Here is a 12,119-nt window from a genome sequence, read left to right as displayed (position 1 = left end):
GATTTCACTCACCTTCTTGAAAGCTCTATTCAGCAAAATGCAAATGTACTCTACCTCTCTGTTTACACCCCAAAAACTACTATACATCAAAGAACCCAGACTAGCTGGCTTTAATCCAATTAAAACACATACAGACACACCCACAGACTAAACCTCTATTTAAAAAAAATTTCCAATAGCATTTTATACATTATTAGCTTCATGACAATGCTATCCTCTAAAGTATGCACCATGTCAGCATCTGAGCTGGTGGCTGTGAGTGTGAGTGATAGTGTTTTTTCTTCATCATTGTCTTCCTGCTCTTCCATCACTGCCTGGGCAGGGGCTGCAGTTCTTTGGTATATGAAAGGAGAAAGCCACAAGGGTATAGTTTGGTGAGGGGAATGAAAAGAAAGTAAAGTGTGGCCTGCGTACACCTGCAGCTAGCATATCAGAAGAGAAAGTAGAATGAAGGGAAATGGGATACGAGATGGAAGATTAGGTGTGAGCAGATTGTCATCAACTATTGTTTTAGCTCTGCCGCTGGCAATGGCCTCGATGATAACCACTCTAATGATGACAGACACCGTCTCCTCCATGGGGGAGAGCGTATGCAGGTGTGTCTGTCCTCCACAGGTTTTGCACCATCTTATCCTGTAAGAGAGAGGTGAATGTGTCAGTGAGTGTGGTGCCATGTGTTTGGGTGATGTGGCTGTCATGGGGGAATAGCTGGCAGTGTGTGCAAGCTGTGCGATGTGAGTGTGAGGCTTGCAACAGTGCTAAGGGTGTGAGGGTACGGTGACGATGTGAATGTGACGTGTGAGTTATGATCTTTTTTATTCATTCATGGGATGAGGGCATTGCTGGTTAGGTGAGCATTTTTTGCCCATCCCTAATTGGAGATTTTTGGTGGGTGAGTGGAGGAATGTGGTGAATCGAGCAGAGTGAGGCTAGTGGTTCAATGCCATTAGGAAATGAAATTGCTGACTTTGACCACTTGTGTGAGGTCATTGAACTTCTTGCAGCACTGTATCCAGGTCCTTGGAGCTATATTGCTTGCTTTGACCTCGACCACTCATTTCTCTTCTCAGACTTTGCTAGAAGGGCCTCCTGGACCCCTCTGAGTAGAGGACATTTCTGCTTCTGTCCACCTTGTATACCAAGGCCTCCAGCCCTACGTCTGAGAATGTTGGAATTTGCTCTCTCCCATGTTGCACCATTATTCGGTGTTGTCTTGCAGGTCGGGCTCTCTCCCCGTTCCACTTCCAACACTTGCTTCAGCAGAATGCACCTCCCCTTTAAGGGGTGCAGGCTGACTTTAAGTTGGACAAGCTCATTTTAATTCAATCTAGTCTTGTACGATCTTGGGACCCCTGCTGAGATGTGCAGCCACATGACAGCACAGTTGACGCTGGACTGCACACTATGATGTAAATTCGCAGGCAGTATGAAGTCTGCATGCTGCTAGTATCATAAGGGACGGGCATAGGTGCTTCCTATGGGCATCCGCCATGCCCATTTTCAGGGGCCAATGTAAAAATGACTCAGGCTTAAATGCCACAGATGGGGTGAAGTTTTTAATTCATTCTCCAAAAAGGATGCTTGATTTCTTTTCTCCCTATTTCCGATTTAATGGGAAACGTGTCAGGTACATGAGGGAGCAAGGATTAGAATATGCTGATAGGGTCAGATGAAGTGGAGTGGGAGGAGTTTCGAGTAGAAGATAAACACTGTCATAGACCTGTTGGTTTCTGTCCTATCAGTTCTCCATAACCTTATCTTTGTAATTTGTCATGTGCTACATTTATTGCAGGATGTCCATTTGGGCCAATGGCACTCTGGAAATTCGCGAACTATCTAAGACTGATGAGGGAAGCTATACCTGTTTCGCAGATAACAACAGAGGAAAAGCAAACAGCACTGGCACTCTTTCTGTGACAGGTAGGGGGCCAAAGTTTTGTCACACAACCCTTTGGGCTTCTCAGTGTACTGACATTTTCAACTGAACACCTTAAGATCTCTTAATTTGAATAAGAATTGTTGCTGGATATCTTTCCTTGAAACATCAGTTCTACCCTGATCTGCTAGCACACAAAACCTATAAAATCCCCTTCAGCTAGTTCCCAGCTGAAGGGCTGAACTGGCACAAGGGTCAACCCTATGGTTCATGAAAGATTTTAGTAATCTACTACTTTCTGATACATGACTCCAAGACAAGGTCGAACTGGTGCAAAACTATAATGAAGCTTATGGAGAGTTGGGAGTGATTCACAAGCACAATCTAATGAAGGGTTTGAAATGAACCCAATAGGGTAAATAGAAGCATTTCCGAACCTCTCCTAGAGAACCTTGCTTTATTTAAAGGTCACAATCCATTGTCCTAGCCATTCTCACCGGAGGTAAATGTTTCTTTCTATCCACCCTATCAATTGCTTTCAAAATTCTTAAAAAAAAACAATCAAATCACCCGATAACCTTCAATATTCCAGGGAGTGCAAGCCTAATTTACGTGACCTCTCCTCATAATTCAAACCTTGGAACCCTAATAACACTCTAATGAATCTGCTATACTGCTGCCAGTATAGAAAGTGCAGTACTGTATAAAGTACGCCATGAATGGTCTAACCAGCAGTAACAAAACTTCGTTTTATATCTCTAACCCACCAGTTCACCAGGCCAACATTCCATTTTTGTTTATTTCAACAAAAAAAATTGAACTTGAATTAGTGTTTCAGCTCTTTTTTTCCTCCACCACCTCTGTTGACACTCTTCAATGCTTCATTTCAAAGCTTTCTTCACCTTTCTTCATATCTCATTCCTCCAATGTTAGCGATCGAGTCCCCGCTTTCTTCTCTTCAATATCTCCAGGGTTTGAGCATCACCCCTAGTGTCTTGTTGATGCACAGGCTCGAGGTGTTGTCTGACAAGAGCATTCTGTGCATTTTAAGTATCACATTAGAGAAAGGTAATTATTTCTACAGGAGTGTACATTAAACCTGCAAAGTGGGGAATCCAAAGCTAGTGGATCTCACGTAGAACAACCTGTGCTCTAACATTGACCCAGAACTTCAGTGTCCCAGGGGGTCGTACCCTGGAGATGCCCCAGAAGATGTGCTGGGGTCCCCTTGGAAGTCACCAGGCAAGGACTGCGTGAGAATTGCCGGGGAAGTTTAAACTCCTGATGGGCAAGTACCCTGCACCTGGAACCATCTGATACTCCAACTTAAATCAGAGACTTTGGATGGTTCCAACTCCCTTCAGAGAATAGTTACCCAGGAAAAGTTAGACGGATTAAAACAACTTCTAACTCCTGGGTAACTATAGTACTGAACCCGCCCCCCCCATGACTGCACACCCACTGCACTCTTGACTCCTCGACGCCCCTCTTCCACCCCAACCACCTTCCCAACTCTGCTCCCCCAACCCCATCGTACCCACTTACCTGACACACCTTCTCTCCTGTCAAAGTGGTTGGGACCTTTAAATGTAAAGTTTTACGGCAGCCCATACCATAAAAAAGGGGGCGTGGCTTCACTTCCCGTGACACTGCTGCCCTGCCCTGGAAGGATTCCGGAGCTGCACGTTTCTCACCAGGCCCAGGATGGAAATCCAGGTGGGAAACGCGCAGCTCCTGACTTGGGGAAGTGAAAAGGAGTGGAGTGGCAATCCGACGATGATTGCCACTTCATGAAAGTTCTGGGCCATCAAGTTAGATTCGTGATCCAGAATGGTGAAGCCTTTCCAGGGAAGAGCTTGCGTGCTGAAAAAATAACTAAGTGAAAGATGTGGTAAATCAATAATATTTTCAGGTCAATGGTCACAGTATTCAAAATTTGGCTCTTCTCTCCAAGGGACCTTAGATGTGGCAAGCATGTTCTTTCTCGATAGATCAACTTCAGCTACCCAACTTCACCACATTCCTCAGATCTTTCTCTCACCATCTCTTCCCCCTCACCTACCCACCTTCTAACTGCACCCCTCCTGCCCTTCTTCCCTCCAGAAACACAACTAATTGCCCCCCTGAACCCATTTATACAAATTAGGGAGATAGCTACACTGCGTCCATGTCAGAGGTCAGCACCTTTGCCACAAATTGCGAGAAATGGGTCACGGGACAAGAGCATCCAGCATTAACTCAGCCACACCAAGTCCTGTTCATCCATCACCCCTGCGCTCAGTTACCCACGTTGAATTCTGGTCCTCCAAAGCCTTGATTTTAAAATTCTCATCCCTGTGCTCAAATCTTTATAGTGTAAAAACATAGGAGCAACAAGAGGCAATTTTCAGAGAAGCGTTAGCTATAGTAATAAGTGGTTAAAATAGAATATGGCTACAGCACAGAAGAAGGCCATTCGCCCCGTCGTGTCCATGCCTGCTCTCTGCAAGAGCAACTCACCTAGTGCCGCACCCCAGTGTTTTCCCCATAGCCCTGCAGATATTTTTTCTTCAGATAATGATCCAGTTCTATTTTTATAGCTGAGATGAATCTGCCTCCACCGCGCTCTCAGGCAATTCCAAATCCTAATCACTCTCTGCTCAAAAATGTTTTTCCTCATGTTGCCATTGCTTCTTTTGCCAGTCACCTTGAATCAGTGTCCTCTGGTTCTCGATCCTTCCACCCTTTGGAACAGTTTCTCACCATCTACTCTCTCATGAGGAGAACAGCCCAAACTTCTCCAATCTATTTACATAACTGAATTTCCTCATCCTGGAAGCATTCTCGTGACTGTTTTCTGCACCCTCTTTGATGTTTTCATATTCTTCCTAAAGCATGGTGCCAAAAACTGGACACAATATTAATACAAAAAGGCAATTGAGAGAAAGGAGTTTTCCTGTAAACCTGACACTTAGATCTCAGCATCTGCAGTGTCTCTCAATGGGATTTATGATCTTTCACCTGAACAATTAAACGTAGATATTTAGAAAAGCCATCTTGCTTTGTAAAGGGTATTCAATCTCAGAAAGCCTCTGTGTAGGATAACCTGGGCCTTGCCTGGTATACATCTTTTCAGCCCCTAGATGAGACATAAAACCGAGGCCCTGTCTGCCTACTCAGATGGGTGTAAAAATTCCCATGGCATTATTTGAAGAAGAGCAGGGAGTTTTCCAGTCTCCTGGAATTTTCCCAGTATCCTGGACAATGTTTCTCCATCAACCATAAACACTAAAAATACCCAGTTTAGCTAGTCATTCACTCAGTGGGGACCTTGCTGTGCACAGATTGGCTTCTATGTTTACACTGACTGTTCTTCCAAAACATCCACTGCCCACCAAGTGTTTTTGGAATACAAATGTTAGCTTGTTCTTTAACTTATCTCTTTCTCCTACTCTATCCCAGCAAATATTATTCAACTATTTATCTCTTAATCCTGTTGCAGGGATGCTGAGGGTAACTATCACACCCTCCTTAAGCACAACTATTGCCCTTGAGGTTACATATGAAATCGGAATCCCGAAGTTAATGTCATCCTTGTTACTCGCAGTTATCGAGAACTGTCTTGATTACACTTTCACATGGTGTTTTGGCTGCTACTTGAAAGAGTTTTCAAGATGTTGAGATGTTGCAAATGTGATTTTATTTCTCACTCTGCCGTTTCAGAGCCCACCAAAATCACCCTTGAGCCATCAAGCATTGATATCACCATGGGAGAAAATGGCACCATGGAGTGCCATGCATCCCATGATACCACACTGGACCTTACATTTATCTGGTCAACTAATGGCTACCCTATTGACTTTGAGAAAGAGAAAGACTACATGGAACGCAATGTACTGGTAAGTGAGCTGAGGTCATGACCAATAAAATGCCCATGGCTAATGCATGCCTGAACTCTTTACACTTGAAAAACATTCTCATCACAAGTTAGAACCATAATTGAAGATCAGATCACCTACCTTGCATCCAGTGTCAGAACATGTTTGAGCAATTGCAATTAGGATTTAATGAACCCACAGTCAGTGTCAGCTGGACCGTTTTTTTGATTGGCTGAAGGAATCAGAGAAAGATTTTCGGAAGCTTCTTCATTCCATATTTGCCCTAGGATTTGTTTTCTGTTTTTTGAGTTGCCTCTCCCAGGTAATTATATAGTTACTGGAGGATGTCTGGTCAGGATGCTCCATACATCATGAGTTTGGGGCAAACTTTGTGAACCAATTCCTATTTTCCTGCATATATGTTCATAGGCATAGTGGGCAAGAAATTATTTTGTGGCCATTAACTGCTGTGTTTCCTCTTGTCATGAATGTTTGGTCCTGTTTTAACCTCTTCCAATTTACACATTCCTCTACACTTTCTTTGTGCCCACTGCTGTTTCTGTTGCGTTGGATGGATAATCAGGGCGGGGGGTGGGGTGGGAAATTTCCCAGGCAAGAGGAGGCAGGTTTGGGTGGCTGCGGGGAGTTAAATTCCCTTAAAAATAGCACTGGGTCTCCTCTCTGTTCCTGTGGTTGCTGCAGCCTCAAAAACCCCATTGACCCACCACTTGCCAGGGTCCCTTTATTTAGAAATCCTTCCTTTGACAGATTGAGCATGACATCCTGCCTGTCCTCCCTGATTGGCCGGTAAATCCAGAGGTGGGATACTAACACTGTGCCACCAGCAAAGCCCGCTGCAGCTGTTGTCGAGCCCCCAACGCGCTGCAGGTCCCACTTTTTTGGCAGCAACTATCGTTTGAGAATTCCGCCCGCGATGTGAGTGCAGCTCTTGAGTGAGCTGTAATATTGCAGTGCTGCAGCTGCTGGATAGGCACCACCATCCGTAACTAGCCTTTCACAGCTGGTTCTGTTCATGAGTCTCCATTTCCATATAGACCAGTGGGTATTGTATTACTGGTGAACTATGTGGCCAGGTGAAAGGGGATCTGTATCTGATCCCTTTCAGTGTAGAGGAGGAAAATGTGACAGGTGGGATTAGTTTGCTGGTGTGAGAAGGTATTTTATGCTTGCACAATTTAGTTTATTTGTTTTGTTTGAAGTACAAACTATCTGTGGCTCTCTCCATCCCCAGCCTCCATCTGCAACCACCATTACATTTTTTTAAAAATTCGTTCATGCGATGCGGGCTTTGCTGGCTGGGGGGGCCAGCATTTATTGCTCTTCCCTAGTTGCCCCTGAGAAGGCGGTGGTGAGCTGCCTTAGGGAGGGAGTTCCAGGATTTTGACCCAGCGACAGTGAAGGAACAGCGATATATTTCCAAGTCAGAGTGGCGAGTGACTTGGAGGGGAACTTCCAGGTGGTGGTGTTTCCATGTGTCTGCTGCTCTTGTCCTTCTAGATGGTAGTGGTCTTGAGTTTGAAAGGTGCTACCTAAGGAGCCTTGGTGAATTCCTGCAGTGCATCTGGTAGATGGTACACATTGCTGCTACTGTGCATCGGTGATAGAGGGAGTGAATGTTTGTGGATGTGGTGCCAATCAAGCGGGCTGCTTTGTCCTGGATGGTGTCAAGCTTCTTGAGTGTTGTGGGAGCTGCACTCATCCAGGCAAGTGGGAGCATTCCATCACACTCCTAACTTGTGCCTTGTAGATGGTGAACAGGCTTTGGGGAGTTTGGGAGGTGTGTTACTTGCCACAGGAGTCCTAGCCTCTGACCTGCTCTTGTAGCCACAGTATTTATATGGCTAATCCAGTTCAGCTTCTGTTCAGTTCATCTCCTTTATGCCTTACTCATAGTGATTTGTTGTGTACATTTGATAATGGTAGAGTCATTATACCATGTTATTATTCTGCTGTTGCATGGAGCTACGTGAAACTGGCCTACGAACATTTGCAGGAAAAGGCCAGCTGGTCTACCAAACCTGCTCCTTTAAGGCCATAATTCCTTTTACAGGCACACTCCTGGCACTTGGTTTGGTGGGGCAGAGGATCCTGGAGCTTGGCGCCATGAACAGGGCCCTTTGATTTGGCTCTACTATGGAAGGGAAGTCCGGACTTTGGAATGGCGTGAAGGTTGGGTTTGGTTGAACGGTGGATGAGGGGGGCCGTGCGTCCATGGCTTCAGGGGTTGGCGAATGTCCCAAGCCTGACAGCGCTGGCGAATGACTCGATTTCACAACAGTGCTGGCCCTGCTGCCAAGCTTTTGGCAATGTCTTCCGGCGAGGAAAGGTGTAATGGAGAGAAAAGAGGGATTCTACCTCTGTGGGTGTGTTTTTATTTACCATAAAACATTACATGTCAACGAATGCACACCGTGTTCAATAGCACCCATTTAAAGGTGGAACTTGCTGTTGGGCTCGTTTATCCCCGCACCCCCTATGCTGATTTGTGCTTTTCTAATGTCTATTTTCCCCTTTTCTGAACTCTGTTTGGCAACTTCCAAATGAATTTTGGGATAAAACTTCAGCAATAGAGTTCGTGGTCTCTCACTCGAACTTGGGGGGGGGGGGCGGGGGAAAGACCCCAGGAGAAATGGTGGTAGTGAGGTGACAGCAAGAGATTGGAAGATCACGGCATGTTTCCCTCCGATTGCTGTCCATCCACACTAAGGCCAGAATATTGACGTTGGTGTGTAGGGGGCAGGTCTGACACGCCGACGCGCAAAATGATGCGCGATGGCTTTGAGCGTGTGTCCCAACGTCATCACGTGTCATTTAGATATTTCATTCGGCAGCCGCGCCCTGGAAGTGGCTGTGCACCCGCCGAACTGTCAAAGGCCTATTAAGGCCATTAGGAAAGTAATTCAGCTAATTAACAACGCTGCCCGTCCAGCCTTAAGGGGGCGTCAGGCGAAGAGCCCAAGCGGCCTTCAGGAAACCCCACCCACGGGCGGGATGAGGTTTCCTGAATGTTTAATAAAATCAATAAATAAATTTTGCTAAATTGACAAACATGTCACAGCTCATGTGAAACTATCGCATGAGGGGACATGTTGAAATAATTTTTCTCTTTCTGTATTAAAAAATTTCAATATGTAATTAATCTCCCTGAGGCTGCTCCGTGCCTCAAGGAGATTGCCGCGCTCTTTCGCACCCGCACAGGTAGCGCTTAGCGCTACGGAACGCGTTTTAAGGCCCGCCCACATAAAATGGCCGCGCACAGCCGATTGCGGGCGCCAATCGGCTCCGCGGGCAGTGATCGGCTCCATGCCCGCCCGACATAGGTAAGTTTCTGGCCTAAATGTTCTTATTTGAAAGTCAGCTCACTTCCTGTGAGAGTACCCTGAATAAACTGCGGAACACTAAGGTGAAAGGAAACGTGTGGATGGTTGGATCCAAGAACAGTTGTGATTAAAGTAGAAATCCAAACCCTGTATTTCTCCTTGTTTCATCTCACCTGTTAATCGAATAGATGAGATCTGTGCCTCTCTGACAGCATGTTGCAGTTTGGTTTCCTTACCCAGTGAAGAAGCATATAGGAGCTACTAGTGACCTGGCCGATTCCTAGTCACTGTGTAAAAAATATGCATACAAGCAGAAGATTTGTAGATGCCAATAATAACAGCAACATGAACTTGTAATAGAACATTTGCATTATAAAGCACATAAGGAAATATTTGGGCAGATGACCAAAAGCTTGCTCGAAGAGATTAGTTTTAAGGAGCATCTTAAAGAAGCAAAGAGAGGTGGGGAGGTTTAGGAAGGGTATTCCAGAGCTTAAGGACTAGGCAGCTGAAGGACACTACCAGTGGAGGGATGTAGGGCTGGAGCAGATTACGGAGATAGGGATGGGTGAGGCTGTGGAGGGATTTGAAAACAAGGATGAGTGTTTTAATATCAAAACTTTGCTTGATCGGGAGCCAGTGTTGGTCAGCGAGCACTGGGGTGATGGGTGAATGAGACTGGGTGTGAGTTAGGACATGGGCGGTAGAGTTTTGGATAATCTCAAATTTACGGAAGGAGGCGTGCGAGAATCTGGCCAGGAGGACGTTGGAACAGTCAAAGTAACAAAGACGTGAATGAGAGTTTCAACAGTAGATGAGCTGTGGTGAGGACGGAGTTGGGTAACGTTATGGTGGTGAGTAAGCATATAAATAATAAAAAGGTGGTAAGAGGAGGAGTGGGGCCGATTAGGTACCAAAAAGGAGATTTAGCATGGAGGCTGGGAGCTTGCTGAGGTATTAAATGAATACTTTGCACCTGTCCTTTCCAAGGAAGAAGGTGCTGCACAGGTCATGGTGCAAGAGGAGGTGATTCAGACACTAGACAGGTTTATAAATTGATAAGGAGAACATACAGACAGTTAGGCTGCCTGTACTTAAAGTTGTTAAGGCACCAGCACTGGATGAGATATATCCAACAGTACTGAGGGAAGTGAGAGTGGAAAATGTGGAGTCACAGTCTATAATTTTCCAGTCTAACGTAGACCCGGGTGGTACCAGAGGACTGGAGAATTGCAAATCTTATAACTTTGTTCAGAGAAGGTTGTACAGACAAGGCTAAGATAAGCCCAGCAACTAGCGGACACTCAATTTAACTTCCGTGGTAGGGAAGCTTCTAGAAATGATCATTTGGGACAAAATTAATACAGTGAAGTCCCGCCGTTCGTGGGGGTCACTTTCTGCAAAATCCTGCAAAGGGCAAAATCCTGAACGGTGAGCGTACTTTATAATGGGGGTGAATTAGATAGGTTCCAGTCATTGCAAAATCACTTACCTGCTGCACATCAGAGCTTTGCTCTTCCAGACATGGAAACCTCTCCAACTCTTTACCTATCTCTCCTGAGCAGTGACATCCCTCAAATTTACACCCTAAAGGTAAAAAAAAAAGCATGTCCTTGAATACAGTCATCATAAAGAAAGACTCCATTACCACAACATGCAAGTCTTAACTTTCCCCAGCATATAATTATTCTGCAGTGCCAGCCTGTTATTTAGCAGCAAAAACAGAAAAATGCTGGAAAAACACAGCAGGTATGGCAACATCTGTGGAGAGGAACAGAGTTAACATTTCAAGTCCGTCTGACTTTTCTTCAGAGCGTCTGAAGAAGAATCATACAGAAACGAAACGCCATTGGTTCTGTCAAAACCTCAGATGATTTCAAAGATTTCTACTAGATCACCCTTCAAGAAAAAAGAGACCCAGCTCCTGTTCACCCTTTCCTGATAGGTATAACCTCACATATCTGATACCATCCTTGCAAATCTTGTTTTTCATTCTCTCCACTGCTTCCATATTCTTTGTATAATATGGTGACCAGAACTGCGCACAGGCCTCAAGGTGTATTCTAATCAAGGTTTGATACAAAGTTTAGCACAAATTCCCAACTTTTCAATTCTCCAGAAATAAGCCCTCGTGCTCGGTTTGCTTTTGTTATGTCCATATCAATCTGCGTCTCAGCTTCTAGTAATCTGTATATTTGTGCTTCTCGATCCCTTTGCTCTTCAACCCAATTAGATTCTGATTTTACCAGTTGTATGTGGCCTACTTTACTTAGAAAAATGTAATACCTCACATTTACCCGTGTTGAAATTCATTTGCTAATTCTGCAAGTTAATTTTTTGACCTCAGTGTATTTCGGCATTGCTCATACCTTGCCAGAGGATCGTGAAACATGAAATTCGGTGTTGGCTTGTTGGGGTGTGGAATGTTTCTTTACGTGTTAAACTTTAGTGAATAAGTTGGGTTTTTGAAGGGTTAAATCTTTTTTTTCAACCCACAAATTACCAAATTTACCCCATTGGGCCCTGGGACCCCTTGGGCCCCCAAGGCTTTGTCATTACTATGGGCATTTTAATTAAGCCAGTAGTAATCCCCAACTGGTCCCCGCCAGTCTGTATTAAACTGTGGGAGCACATTTGCGCAAATCTGTATGCACAAACATGAAACAAAAAGGAGGATGTCCCCAGAGAATTGAAAGCGGATTTGTAGAGCCTTCACTTTCAGTGGTGCGAACTTTGACCCCTGGGCAGAGTGCCTGTCGGGGTCACTGATGGGATGATTACTTGGGGCCACTCACTCTTGGTTGTGGACATAACGCTGATACCTTGTACCTTGCTCAGTTTTGGTCCACAGCGTTTGATTTAGACAGTATGTCTCAAAAAGAACCATCCCAGGTGTGAAGAGGATGAACTGAGAGGAAAACCTGAGGAAGCTGAAGCTTTTGGTTATCTGGATCGGCTGTGGTTAAGTGGAAGCTCAATATTTGAATGGAACCAGTAAGATAAACTCAGATTATTATTTCAAACTATACAAAAGAAAATAGGACC

At 44.9% G+C, this 12,119-nt stretch overlaps 1 protein-coding gene across 1 annotated transcript in view; it reads left to right on the top strand.

Annotated features, from left to right (window-relative positions):
• The window catches only part of cntn1b (contactin 1b), a 595,565-nt gene that overhangs the window by 177,977 nt on the left and 405,469 nt on the right, over positions 1 to 12,119 (top strand). The window contains exons 12-13 of the mRNA XM_078568473.1: positions 1,793 to 1,920; positions 5,579 to 5,754. Of these exons, the coding sequence (XP_078424599.1) occupies positions 1,793 to 1,920; positions 5,579 to 5,754 (304 nt within the window). The remainder of the gene's footprint in view (positions 1 to 1,792; positions 1,921 to 5,578; positions 5,755 to 12,119) is intronic.

This window comes from Cetorhinus maximus, chromosome 22 (assembly GCF_964194155.1).
Source record: "Cetorhinus maximus chromosome 22, sCetMax3.hap1.1, whole genome shotgun sequence".
NCBI lineage: Eukaryota > Metazoa > Chordata > Chondrichthyes > Lamniformes > Cetorhinidae > Cetorhinus > Cetorhinus maximus.
Note: the sequence above shows the minus strand (reverse complement) of the source record. Positions and strands in the feature narration are given on the sequence as shown.